Below are 15195 nucleotides of genomic sequence, written 5' to 3'. Positions count from 1 at the left end.
ATATTTATTCTATGATATGAATTTGAATTGAATTTAAATCTATGTCTAATTCATTTTGACAGCTCTGCCCCTGATCCAAAATGTATCACTGACGCGCTCTGAAGGCTGCCCTCAACGTCATATTTCATTCAGGGGACCTCTCTTTGCATGCCGAAAATGGACGTAAGTATCTTTATTTAGAGTTGTTCATCGTTTGATTCACTTTTTTTCAGCACTAGCATTCATTGACTTCAAATGCTAAGACTCTACATGTCGAATGCTTTAAGAAAATTTTGGAGTGATTGATTAGACACCATTTACGGTTCCATATTCGTCTTGAGCTTTTGTTTTTTTCAAAACAGCTACGCCGAAGTGAATGTATGGGGCCAATGAAATAACGCTTTGTCATTCACTACACGCAGGTAAAGCTGAATGAATGCGCATGCCATGCAGAACTTGCACTAAGCAAGTGTGACTATGTAAACTCACACACAAGGCGAGGCGAGGCGAGATTTCCAACAAACTTTCTGTGACTTTTTGTTTTTGTTTTTTCCTAGAATGATTTGTTAATCTCTACACTATTACATTCGGCCATACATTCTCTTCCTGTTTCCTTCATCTCTTCAAAGAATGGATACGTAAAATAGCAGAATTCAGAATCTACTGTCAGTTCGGGAAACCCACTCACAAGGGGGGCCCCTCCTTATAAGTAACCCGTCCCCCTTATAAGTAACCCCGTCCCCCTTATAAGTAACCCCCGGGCACCCCTTATAAGGAGTCTCCATGCTTTTTTGCAATGCAACGCGAAAATGAAAGGACTGCGGCAATTCGCTTGATTATGTCCATAAAGCTTCACAAGTTTCCTAGTTATGAAATTTGAGCAAAATCGGTTTGAGGCATCATATCTAAAATCATGGATTTAAATGCGATGTCAAACGACCCATGCGAATGCTGAAATGCGAGCGATTACTGGCGTGAGTGTCGCCAGGCGCGGCGGCGCGGCAATGCTTGAGTGCAGACGTGGCGACTGAGTACGGAGGTCAGTCGCCACGTCTGCACTCAAACATTGCCGCGCCGCCGCGCCTGGCGACACTCACGCCAGTAATCGCTCGCATTTCAGCATTCGCATGGGTCGTTTGACATCGCATTTAAATCCATGATTTTAGATATGATGCCTCAAACCGATTTTGCTCAAATTTCGTGAGTAACTAGGAAACTTGTGAAGCTTTATGGACATAATCAAGCGAATTGCCGCAGTCCTTTCATTTTCGCGTTGCATTGCAAAAAAGCGTGGAGACTCCTTATAAGGGGTGCCCCGGGGGTTACTTATAAGGGGGACGGGGTTACTTATAAGGGGGACGGGTTACTTATAAGGAGGGGCCCCCCTTGTGAGTGGGTTTCCCGAACTGCTGTAGACTCTAGTCTCTAGTTCGAATACTACACCTTTGTACACTGACTAGATCTAACGTTACACGGAAACTTAGCCTAAAGGCCTACTAGATGACGTACAGTAATCTCAGTATTCCCTATCAAATATTGAATATTGTAGGACGTCGTTGTGTTGGCTGCCAAATGCAATGGCCAATGCCATGCCAGGATGTAGACTAGGACAATGTTGTATGAGTATGACTATGATGAGTCATTATGTCAATGATGTGGCTAAATATGACTATGTTCGAGACCATTTATTTATCTGAATTAGCCAGAAGTGGAAACATTCACAGCTGATGCAGAGTGGTCATCACTGGTCATGGGGCATCTGTCTCAAAAGCTACAAAGTACAATGTACACAGATGGGAGGAGAGCTAACGTTAGCCATCCTACCTAGTCTGGCTTCACCACTCTACTGTGATCAAATCAAACTAACAAAGTGCAATCAATCATGCACATCATCAAGCATGGGTTTCTTATTCGATTGTCAATATTGAATCCTGCTGCACATGAATTGTTATTTCTCCATTTTCTCATAAGAGTTTCATTATCCAGTTATCAATATAGAGTTCTATTGTACTTTGAAGACTTTACTGTATGGGATTAGAAGTCTACTAAAAATTGCCAATGAATAAAGCAAGCTGTCCATATTTCAACCATATAATGCTGTCCAAATTTCTACTGATGCATGATGGCTACATCGTACACAACTGTACATGTTTGGGCTACCACAGTTTACGACTGTACAAGTACACTGTAAGTGCCCCAGGGACACAGGGTTATTGAAAACTATGCTTTTGCATGCAGTCAAATTTTGGCACAAGAGGTTGAACCATGGTACTGGTACAGGTTGTTTTTTTTTTTTGTTTTTTTTTTTGTTTTTTTTTACATTTTCCTGTAAAAAAAATCCTCTTTTATGTAAAAATTGACTTGGTAAGTACGCTTTTTTTTTTTTTTTTTCAAGAATGGAACTCTTCACGTGCTGTTAGTGTCACTACCTGGAAAGCTGTAAAGTCTAAGATAACAGGATGAAGTTCCACTATCATAGTTTCGTTTTTTCTGACATGTTCGTGAAAATTGTTCTGTAGATCAGCAGTTGCATTATTAAGTTAACTTAAAAATACAGAGGGTGAACAATTACAATTATTTTTCCCATCTGCAGTTATATCTTTTTTCAATTTAATTTGTTTTTTTTTTTTGTCTCATATACATTTCCTGTTTTTCAACAGAAAATGGAAGTGGATGAAACTGATCGTAAAGATGGGATACAAAGATACTACATTACTAAAATTGAGGAATTACAGGTAAGTAATGTAATAAAATAAGGGTACTGGGTGTAAATGGCCACTTACTTCACATATGTCCGACCAGTGGTGGAATATGCTGCAACAGCATGGGACCCACACACTCAGCGGAACATCAACAAGATCGAGATGGTCCAGCGAAGGTGCGCCCGCTATGTGACAGGTGACTTCAACCAAACATCCAGTGTGACAGCCATGCTTAACAACCTGCAGTGGCATTCCTTACGGGACAGACGCCTTCACAGCCGCCTGGCTATGATGTATCGCATCCGCTTTAACCTTGTTGACATCGCTTGGCAGTCCTACCTCAGCAAACGGACATCAGCCACTAGAGGTCACGGCTCTCGACTGCAGACGATCCAATGTAGCAATCAGGCATATGCTTCTTCCTTCTTCCCAAGGACCTGTAAGGACTGGAACAGCCTCCAAGAGGACCCAGCTTCTTCTTCTTCTCTCGACACCTTCCGGCTTGTCTTGAGTGGGAAGAAGAAATAGTTTTGTCTCCAGAGGACACAAATTTTTACTTACACGTTGTATATATACGCACTTGCACAAAAGCTACAATATCCTGTCTTAGATGTGTGTAAGGGTCCACACACTTACACACATTTCACAGTGCGATAATCTTCAAAACTTGAAGCTGCACTCTACCTGGAAGAAGAAGAAGAAGAAATGGTTCTTGAACAACTTATTCATTCATAATGATAGGAAATTTCTTCTCAAGGGAATCAATATCCAGGTTATTGCTTGTCATAAAATATGCTGATTTTTTCTTTTTGCCCTTTGCTTCAATCGAGAGATTAAAGTGACGTACAGTGTATTGGACATTTTGTCTAAGAGTGGTGATATGCAGTATTTTTCTATAGTAATGACCGAATAATTCAATAGTTACATTTCTCAGAACAAATGATTAGCTTTAGTTTTGAAGGCGCATTCATTGTTTGCCGTCCATGTAACAGGTTTAAAATGTGATCTGCCGCTGGTGAGGAAAAGAACTTTATTGTCTGTTTGATGTAAGATATTTGTAGTTAACCTCACTCTGCCTTCAGTTTGTACAAACCTCTGAAAATATGGAAAATGTTCCTTTCATGTTTGTCTAATCGTAATATACACATGAAGTGATGTCCAATTGTCGCATGATACAATGTATCTATGAAATACTGTACCGAGTACACCATCTTCTAGATATGTATGTTTTGCAAGTACGTAAATTGGGACTTGAAGGACAACATTGTGCATGGTTGAATATGTTGCCAAGAACTACAGTAAAGGAATTAGAAATAAGTATTATTGTGTTTCACAAAAACTCTATTTTAGAGAGCTGTAAAGGCAGGAAGAATATGCATGGTGGATCAAAAGTACCTAACAGCATATAAACATGGTATCCTGTCCTGTGAAACTCTTACTCCTTCACAGATAGTTGTCACAGACAAGACACAGAATTTGAGGCGGTTGGAAGCCCAACGAAATGAACTTAATGCAAAAGGTAAGTTTAAATGATTGAAGGTTGTTCTTGTGTAGCTTCACTCCCTGGGAACATGGTGGTTCTTCTAAGAAAATAAGAAATGTTGTGTTAAAGGTTCTCTGACATTCATTACGTGTTAGCATCCTTTGAAGTGAGTACATCCGGTACTAGGTACTGTATACAAGTCACAAATTCTAGGTTTGTTTTTTTTTTTTTGGTTTTTTTTTTTTGGTTTTTTTTTTTTTTTTAGTAATATGAATTTGTATAAGTTTTTTAGTAATTTATTATTATTATTTTTTTTTTTTTTAACCTGCACTCACCAAGCTCCACCCCTAGAATAATACCTCTCTTGCCTTCCATGATGTCACCAACAAAGTAGTCAGGTGAAATAAGCATGACAATGCCCACTATTTTACACCTTTCCTTGACTTATGCACAGACAGATCTCATAGAAGTCAGTCAAAGTTACATTTACACCTTGTTTAAAGTCAATCAATGCTACATTTACACCTTGTTTAAAGTACCATAGTACCAAGCAAGATTAATTGTGTAAGTTCTTAAAGTCTGTTATCTTCTGTAAGGCATTATGTATACATACAGATGTAGTATGTATCATGTCTCTTTGTATTTCAGTGCGAATGTTACGAGAAGAGCTCCAGTTACTTCAGGAGCAAGGATCTCATGTAGGAGAGGTTGTCAAAGCTATGGACAAAAAGAAAGTTCTTGTCAAGGTAAGAACTGCAATATGTTGTTCCTGGTTTGTTCCATTCAAACATCTAGTATCCTATTCAGTGTGGACATCATAACATCTTTTGCATTATTTGTACAGATTGCAATCTCCTTATTGCTAGTTTGAATGCATTCATAACATGCTTTGAAGAAATATGAATCAATGTGAATTGTATCCTCCCTGAGAATGAAGGTGGAATGTAAATATGCATGTTCTTCAAAACAATCTCCAATCATTGTGTGATATGTATTATCTGTTCATGGAGAATCAGAAAGGCACAAAAGCAAGAAACTTAGTGATAATGATACTGTTCGTGTGCTTCTATTGACATATTGCAAGTAAGACTATTATCAAGCTTTTTTTAATTATTATTTTACTCCAGGAAATTCAGAGTTATTTGATATTTGTTGTACATTTTGTTGATGTTATGTTTGATTTGTTTTTGTTTTGAAGAAGAACATAACTTTTAATTTTTGTTCCAGTTTTCCAGACTTCATGCATAACTTTTCATGAATACCTGTGGTCTTCTCCTTCACTGCAGGTACATCCTGAGGGAAAATTTGTAGTGGACATTGACAAATCCATTGACATAGCCGATGTTCAACCAAACTGCAGGGTAGCACTTCGGAATGACAGCCACACCCTGCACAAGATTCTTCCAAACAAGGTAAGCAGTCATGACAAAGGTTCTCAGTGGGTCCATGTAACAGTATGTTCTGGCACTCTTGTTTGCTTTAAAATTCAGGCTAAAATTTAAATTCATCAAACCCAGAATGATTTGGAATGTGATGGTGTAGTGATAGTGTCAATTCAATGAATATTAAAGCTTTGTTTGGAAATAATATCATGGAGATGGCAAAGTAGCCTGTGATTTTGTTCTGAAATGGAAACTAAAGTCAATTTTACAAGGCAGAGAAACAAAGTTTGGAAATGATCCCACTGTGCTTTCTAATAAAGAAGAAAAACAAAATCTGGAACACAGCTTTGCAAAGTTTGGATCACAGCATTTGCTGCACATCAAGGCCGTGCCTGTGGCTATTGCTAGTTTGTTCAATTATTTTTTGCTCCTTTTTCAGCCTGTATTATGGCTTGGATAGGGTGTCATAGGGTCTGGAATGCCAATGAAGTGAATGGAGGGAAGGGAGGCAAGTTAGTGATTACATAATCTTTATGTAAAATCAAACTATTGAATTATGCATTAATTTGTAACTGAAAGGAATTCAGTATTTGGTGAAAAGTGCAAGTATTCCTCCTTTGTTTTGATTGTTTTAGGACTTTTCTTCCTTTTTCAGAGTGTGGGGATACATTTAGTTTATTTTTTGCACTTTTCTTCCTTTTCTTTTCTGAGTGTGGTAATACATTTGTGACCCACTGCAACAAAAGGATCTGAAAGTCAGGGAGGACAATTTTCTGAAAATGACATGCCATTATTCCCTTATTCTTCCACTTTGATGTCATATCTGACATGACTCATAAAAGTACTCGGTTGCAGGGATATCGATGATTTTATTAGCGCATAGCGAGTGGTTTAGGAAATCAGTGTTTCGAGAAAACCGCCTTCAAAGTTTTCCTTCCAACGCTATCAGGATCAAGGGGAAGCAAGACAGTTTTCACCGTTTGACAATAGAAGGTACGCTCCTAGCAACATCCGATGTTCATTCAAGCTTAGCGCTAATGGTCTATGCACGACCAATCAGTAACCAGGATGCACGCACTGACCAATGAGGTCACTACCCCGTTGCTAGGGGCGGAGTCTAGCTGCGGCGCTTAATCCAAATCTTCGGACACGTTACAGTTCCGTTGAAAGTCGGAAAATCATGGCCCAGAAAAATGCTACTTTCTTGCCTTTTCTTTGATCATTTAGCTTCGAAATTTCGGTAGATGATAGAAGATAAATAGACTACAAAATTATATCAAAAACAAAAATCCAAATGTTTTTACGGATTTTGATGATCTGATTTCAAACTCGATTTTCACGGCTCACCCGTCAGCGACTTTAGGATCCTTTTGTTGTAGCGGGTCACATTCCGTCGCCCTGAGTTTTGCAGATTAACAAAGAAGTTTGAAATCTTTCTTTTGATAATGACTGATGAGAATGAAGTTAATGATGAGGATTATTATCATTATTGCTACACATGATTGATTGTAGCATGATAATTATTGATACATTGATTTCATTTTCATAATTGTGAGCATTGTTCTTGTATCTAATGTTAATCAAGAATGTTATTGATGATATTTGTCTTTTTTTTTTCTTGCCAGGTGGACCCCCTTGTCAGTCTCATGATGGTGGAGAAAGTCCCAGACTCAACGTACGAGATGGTTGGAGGTCTCGACAAGCAAATCAAGGAGATCAAAGAAGTTATTGAACTTCCTGTCAAACATCCAGAGCTATTCGATGCCCTTGGCATAGCACAACCAAAGGTTTGCATTTTTATCCTCAGTCCCACGAGTTGAGTTTTGTGTTATAGATATCTCGATAAGATGGTTCTTCCTGTGAGCCTCCTATATCGTCGCCGGTCACAAGAACCGACGAATCCCTCAGGTTTGCGTAAGAATGACAATTCGAGAAAATCGCGTTTGAAGTTAACCCATTTTTTACTTATGGCTGCTACACTTTCATGTCTATAATTTCCAATTATTTTTGTAGTACATCAGACTTCAATTCTTGCTCTAACTTGTGAAGTTTTTATCGAATTGTATTGTTAACAAATAAGCGGGAAATCGTCAAAGAGCTGCATGCATGTATTTTCGGTCTGCAAAGAACGTTGTCATTTTCCATGTGTGTCCATATGTACATGTACATTGAGCGTTGTCATTGTCAACGCATGTATTACATAGTACGCGCACTGTGCGCGCGGCCAATGAACTGTTGAATCTCAAAAACTACATGCAAGTCAATGCGCACTGATTCGTCGGTTCGGTGACCGCGCGTACTAGTACGCGCGGTCACCGAACCGTCGAATCGCCTGATTGTTTAACACACACGTCCATTGGGAAAACAAATAATTTTCACAAATGGAATTACATACTTCTACAAAAGTGATAAGTACGTAAAAATTACACCAAATTACACACTGAGAATTTCAGAATATGTAGTATGGAATGTCTACTATCGAAATGATTGAAAATCTCAAAATCGAAAATTTGACCCCAAATCGAGTGATTCGTCGGTTCGTGTGACCGGCGACAATATATCTGAAGAAATATCTATCAGGGGGGCATTTCATCAACGAGTTCGTCGGAGTTTTCACCGACAAATTTGCTATCAGCCAATCAGACGCAAGGATTTCAGTAGCTTTTAACAGTTGTCGGTGTAAATCACTGACAAAAAGTTTCATGAAACACCCCCCTGAACTGTGGTTTGTGCAGTTTGAACTAACCATGAGCCTGCCAATCATTTGTTTATAATTTATCTTCATTCAGTAATGTATAGAATGTGTGAAGACATTCAGTATTATCCTAGTAAATGGCTCTAAAGCAGAGTAGATATTCAGTTCAGTTCTGTTTCAGTTTGATTTTATATTCGCAACGTGTAAACATGTTTTTCCAGTGATCTCCAGAGAATTCATTGTATGTTAAATGTGTGACTGGGGAAACTTGGGGCTGAGATCAAGAATCCATCTGCCTTGTTTGCATGTTTAGGGAGTGTTGCTGTATGGGCCACCAGGCACTGGTAAGACACTGCTGGCCAGGGCCGTTGCTCATCACACTGAGTGCACCTTTATCCGAGTCTCAGGGTCTGAGCTTGTTCAGAAGTTCATTGGTGAGGGCTCCAGGATGGTCCGGGAACTTTTCGTCATGGCAAGGTATGCATGGCAACTGTACAACCATGTTCCTATCTTAATCCGTGGAGGACAGGCTGATTTTGCTACAACACTCTTTTCCCATGGACACTTGTCCAAGTATACTCAGGACTCATCCTCGATGGGTTAAGGGTGACAACTTCCCATGTCTCTATTTTTTTTTTTTTTTTTTTTTTTTGGGGGGGGGGAGGGGGAATTAAAAAATAAACAAAGTTATTGCTCCCATAATATTAAGAAGATGACCAAATGCAATGTCTCATGAACTTCAAATTTTCTGTCTTTAGGGGCAATCCTAAAGTTTCCATGTATACTACTGATACTGTGACAAACCATCAACTCCAAGTTTGATGTTATGTGTGCAGATACCACTTTATCTGGACTAAAAAAAGATCAGTTATCATAGTTCATTGAATTCAGAAATTCTGTTCAGCTCAGTGTGTATATCATGATATTGTATGCACATTAATATTTGAATTTTGCCCCTCATTACTGTCATTGAAGCAATTCATGCTTATATTGTCTGTAAGTTATGAAGTAGATTTTCTCTAAGATTGTCTAAAGTATGTCTTGTGAAATCCGTGTCCTCATAAGATAGTCACTTGAATATTATGTCTAGATATGTGTGTGTTTTGCTATGATGTAGCGTAAGCCAAGAGTCAGATGTATGTTACATAGCTTGTCAGTATTCTTATGCTGTATTAGGGTTACACCATAAGTGAAAAGTGAATGAGGCATTAAGTGTTACAAAAACATGCACGTGATGTAAATGCACAGAACTACCAGATACAAAATGTAGCACGTGTAGCATAATTGTGCTAATTACACTGTACATGTTCTTGTTCTTTTATGGCACAAATTTTGTCCAATGCAATGACCATTTCCTGGTTTAAACAAGAATGCGAGAAAAAGAAAGGGGGGGGGGGGGTACAATGTGTCCTTGCTGTACAGTTAAAAGGTCTGTGGATGTAATCATTTCTCTGTGCTGACACTGAAGTGTTATTTACAATGTATCTATTTTGCAGAGAGCATGCGCCATCAATCATCTTCATGGATGAGATTGACTCCATTGGGTCTACTCGTATCGAAGGGAGCTCCGGTGGGGACAGTGAGGTGCAGAGAACTATGCTGGAACTCCTCAACCAGCTGGACGGCTTTGAAGCCACCAAGAACATCAAGGTGAGCGCGATATCTGCTTGGAGCCATTTAACCCATTGAAGACTATTCCCAAGTATACTCGCGCATGTGCTTTTGAGAAATGAATGTTGTAGCAAAAAATCAGCTACGTAGTCCTCAACGGGTTAAGTGTTCTGCATCTGAACTGCTTCTGGAAAAAATATGTCTTGCATATCAGTGATCCAGCCTTAATGATAGGCATTTGTCCCTTCCTGTGTACATGTAGTTTGTGGGTTTGGGATATGTGTGCTTGTTTTCTTGATTCATTTATTCTGCATATCACCATACTCCGCAAGTTAATTTTTCTGTAATATACACAATCAATTTGCTAGATTCATGCATAGTTGAGTGAAATTGAATGCATTCTTCATTGAGTAGGGGGTGGATATCAGGATGCCTGTAGGTCCTGAGTAGTTCTTATGTGGTGTCGTAATAAATGAGAAATGTGGTGTAATGAGAAATTCTACTAAAATGCACTGGTACATGAACGACCAACCACTGAAGATTTGAATGAAATGGGACAGTACTGGATGTTGTAGCCACTGCAGTGTCAGTTTGCCAAATAATCTGGCATCCTTGAGGCAGCCCAACTAAGCTTTTGATCATACCTGAATTTTGTATTGATGCACAGAAGTCAAAATGAATAGAAAGGAGAAAGAAAAACTGCATGAATGAACTAGAATTGTGACACTTAAAATAACTTCAGATGCCCAAATTGAAATAAGTGAATATTTTCGGTTTTAAAGTAAACTCAAGACAATACTTTTTAATAAAATGACTAAGCAAATGCAATTAATCTTTGTATATGGTGCATGGTGCATTAGCTATTTCAGTTAAGTCTTTGACTATTCTGCAAAGTGACCCTAAACAATGAGATCTCGTTATCGTCAGGTCATCATGGCTACCAATCGAATCGATATCCTGGACTCGGCGCTCCTCAGACCCGGTCGCATTGACCGTAAGATTGAGTTTCCCCCTCCGAATGAGGAAGCCCGTCTTGACATCCTGAAGATCCACTCGAGGAAGATGAACTTGACGAGAGGCATCAATCTGAGGAAAATTGCTGAACTTATGCCAGGAGCATCAGGGGCAGAGGTCAAGGTAGGTCAAAGGTCATGTTAGGTGACAGATTATAAGAGGCTCAAGGTTATTATGGGCTAGAAACAAGTAGACCTGTGACTCTATCAGTATACACATACCTCCACACCCAAAGATTAGTGGAAATAAATAGAAAAGTATGAAAAGGAGCTACACTTCACATTGATCTTAATGTAGATGCTCTTATCCTCTTATCTCTCTAGTGATGCAGCTAGTATTATAAACATACATGAAACTACTCTTATGATTGAAAAGGTGCAAATGTTGATGCTGAAACACATCATGCTCTAATAGACTGGCCACTTCTTTGTCTGTTACTCACCAAGTTTACTGAAATGTGTATTGTGCCTGTGATTCTTAGAAGTAGATTTTGGGTAAGCAGTGTGCACCTGTTTGTACCTAGTTCGCCAAGGGCACCATGACAACTGAATTCTTCAACTTTTCCTTTGCTTTTCTTTCTTTGCTTTTTTTTTTTTTTTTTTTTTTTGCCGATCAGATGTTGTGACGTGAACCCTGTCAATAAGAATTGTGTAATCCTTTAATTTTTATTGCATCACAGTAGCCTTTGTGTGAAATTGTGACATTTCACATCTAGATGTGTAGGTTGTCTGATGTACATTGCATTTACAGTCCATTCTGGAGGTCATTAAATGGATGGTGATGAGAAACCATGAATTGTGACAGCTAAATGCTTGACCACATGTAGAGTCACCATTTTGATAGCGATTGGAAGACATTTTCATGGGAGTCACCAAAATGTGTTTCATCATTCCCTATCCCCAGGGTGTGTGCACTGAAGCAGGCATGTATGCCCTCAGGGAGAGGAGAGTTCATGTGACCCAGGAAGACTTTGAAATGGCTGTTGCCAAGGTAACCACCATCATTATCAACATCCTGTTTTATTATAATCCTCCTGTTTACAGCCGAGAGATGCAAGGCAATTCGAAGAGTTGCCCATGTGTTAATGAAATGTTCGTCATTACCTCTATTCTTGCTTTCATGTTCTCTCCCTCTTTCTCCTTCTGTCTTCCTCTCTTATGCTCTCCTTTGGACTTGTCATAATTTGAAATCCAGCATTGCAGCAAAGACTTTGTTAAGCTGTGATATTGCTCATGTAATTTAGGCTATAGGCCTACTGGCCATACAAACGCCTTTTACAGGAGGTACATGTCCTAAATGCAAGGAAATTTAAAAAGCTGAAAATAACAATATTTTGTGTTTTTTTTTTTTGGGGGGGGGGAGGGGAGGGGAGTGGGTGTTTGCAAATGTTGTCATTTTGCTGGTCTGCCATCTTTCTGAATACATTACTGTTAAAGTTGAAATTTCTGGTTGTGGAAATTTTGCATGTTTCATATGACATGAAACTTGCGCAAAATGATAAGTATGCAAATTTTGTGCCTGTTTTGCTATTTCATAGTTTTCTTTACATTTGCTTGTCCTGTTTCATGAGTAAATGTGCTGTTTTAATGGAAACCAGTTACCTTTTTTACCGTAGTACAGAATGTGCTGCCAAAGCCCTTAACCACCACGGCAGCAATGAACTGTTTGGGTTGCTAGCTCAATTGTCATGACAGTCCACAAAATTAGAAACACAAGAAATTCATCTAGCCTAGCCAAGTGCGAAAATTGATCAAGAAATTTCCAATTTAGCAGTAATGGGGAATGAGAAAATTAAATTGCACCAACTTATCCGTACACACGGCTCATACTTGACCTGAAAACTAATGTGGAAACACCTTTAGTTGCAGAGATTATTTCATTGTTGGATGTCACATACATGTAATGCATACTGTACAGGACTATTAAAGAAATGAAACAATGTACCGAGCTCTTGGAAAATCTCTATTACTTTTTTCATTTCTCCCACAGATCATGCAGAAGGATTCAGAGAAGAATATGTCCATCAAGAAATTCTGGAAGTAAACTTTTGGAAGAGGAAGTATGACACGTGCTAGATGCAAATTCTAACAAACGTTGGACTGTTTGTACAGGACTTCCGGAGTTAATCCAGAAAGAGTCTACTTGTTCATAGGAGAGTTGTGTGTGTAATAAAGAAGAGAGAGCTAGAGAAAGAGAGATTGAGAGGGAGAGAAAAAGAGATGGAGAGAAAATAAATTTGTAAGAAATACACATAGTAATAGAAAACAAACTTGCAACTTCATTTTACAAAATATGTAAATGTCAAATGGAGACTTCTCATTTGTGACAAGAGCCTCTTACTGTGTACACCATATATGGAGCGAGTCAAATTTTTTTTCGTGAATCGGGACTTCCTGACCATTTCAAAGAGTAAAACTTGCAATTGTGGAGTACAGTAGTGAACAGAGAAATATATGCCTAAATCACTGCATGTTTACAATTCACATCTGGATCAGAGTGAGTTCATTAATTGTTTATTTTATTTATTATTATTATTTATTTATTATTTTTTTTTTTTGGGTGTTCGATTTGCAAGTAGAATCTGACATGCCAAATTTGTGAAAATACAAACTTTCCAAAATGTGTGACATATACATTATATGTCTACATGTTGTTGCATGAGAGGCATTAATTGTGACAAATGAGAAGAGAATGGGTAGGTCAGGACCTCAATTTCATGATGACTATTCATTTTTAAACAAGGAATTTCGTACCTTGTGCCACTTACATGTTGATTGTAAGTCCACCTGTTATTAGCTATTGTCCGTCATATGCTCAAATGGCAGAATATTTGACAGCCACACTTGATACTACATTGTACATGTACACTTCTTTTAGTTGTCGTGGAGAATTTCAGTTCAAGATTTTAATGCAGAATACCTGCATTGCACAATTGGGCGACATGTTTTCACTGAAAATAAGACTCCTAATCTCATGGAGACATGCTAAGGACAAGGAAACACTGGTCAAATTGATTAAAGCAGTGAAGAAGACAGTGGAATGAATGTAATCTCGTACAATTGTTCATTCTGTGCTTCAGAGAGAGTACCGGTACAATAGCTCCTTGGTGATAATACTTTGAAAATCCTTTTTTTGATTTGAAAAAGGCAGAGTTAAACTGGATGGTCCTGGTGTACGATCTTCATCGTACAAGTGTAGATCGTCATGCTTGTGACAAGCTGTGGTACACTGAAATTTGATCATCATTTTGATGCTGTCGGAAATGAGATAGATTGAGTTTTAATTTGGGTGAATTCCTGAAATCACATCCACCTGATGGCATGGTAGAACATTGACTGGTATTCAGTATAAGTGCATCATATGTGTAATGCATGTTCATGAAGTCTTTGATGTCCAAAGGCTGTCCCGAAGCAAAACATGTTACTGCTTTCACTTCTGATATTTTTTTCTTCATTTTTTTTTTTTTTTTAGTTATCTTTGTGGCTGACAAAATATGTCCTTATCTTACAGGTTTTGTCATGTGTATTGTCTGAATTTGTAACAAGCCGATGATATTTGAGTGATGTCAAAATAATTTCATTTCAACTTCAATCATTCTGAGCAGGAAAATATAAATGTTTCAACATGTTACTGGTAATTGTGTTGTGTCTGAGTTCATTTTATGGTAATCAGTGTAATGGTACCACCAGATGAGAGGCAATTGGCTCATAGCTTCACACACTCAGCTGACGTAAAGTCGTTTATGGCTTCCTTTATCGAAAGCAATGTAGGTGTAATGCCTGCAGATGGATTGCATATTATGTTGGTCAGAGACAGTCACACAGCAAGCTGGTAAAGTTAACAGAGAGAGAGAGAGAGAGAAAGAATATTACAAAAACACTAAAATACAAATAACAAAAATGCAGCATGTATGGATCTGTCTTTGTGGGGTTTTATTAGTTGCTCTGTGTGTTCTGAGAAAATGGCCTTGTGTGTTTGTGCTTTGCAAGAACGAGTGCTCATGTAGGTTTTGGTTTGTTGTACATGTATTAGAGAGGTAGGGCAGACCGGCTTTCCCACTTGACTAATTGTGCTTAAGATCTGCGACATGAATGCTAAGACAATGTTATGAGGCAAAAAAAAAAAAAAAAAGCCTGTGTACATGCCTGGGACAGCTGTTTCCATTGTTCAACCCAGGAAGAAGCATCGTCTCGGCATTCGCATATGCCCAAGAAGGATAAATCTTGCCCTCTGGCACTGGTACTATGATGTACATGTATCTTTACTATAGGAAACTAGACATACCTCTCCATCATACCACATCAATACACGACACTACACACAGACTAA

At 38.5% G+C, this 15195-nt stretch overlaps 1 protein-coding gene across 1 annotated transcript; it reads left to right on the top strand.

Moving 5' to 3' along the window:
* Positions 1–124: 124 nt before the first annotated feature.
* Positions 125–14496, top strand: LOC140243357 (26S proteasome regulatory subunit 8). Its single transcript, XM_072323034.1, has 11 exons — positions 125–162; positions 2640–2714; positions 4131–4200; positions 4813–4910; positions 5451–5576; positions 7172–7333; positions 8555–8718; positions 9738–9891; positions 10780–10989; positions 11770–11856; positions 12856–14496. The coding sequence occupies exons 1-11, from the start codon at positions 148–150 to the stop codon at positions 12907–12909; spliced, it is 1215 nt and encodes a 404-aa protein (XP_072179135.1). The 5' UTR covers positions 125–147; the 3' UTR covers positions 12910–14496.
* Positions 14497–15195: the final 699 nt, after the last annotated feature.

This window comes from Diadema setosum, chromosome 20, assembly GCF_964275005.1.
Source record: "Diadema setosum chromosome 20, eeDiaSeto1, whole genome shotgun sequence".
Lineage (NCBI taxonomy): Eukaryota > Metazoa > Echinodermata > Echinoidea > Diadematoida > Diadematidae > Diadema > Diadema setosum.
Note: the sequence above shows the minus strand (reverse complement) of the source record. Positions and strands in the feature narration are given on the sequence as shown.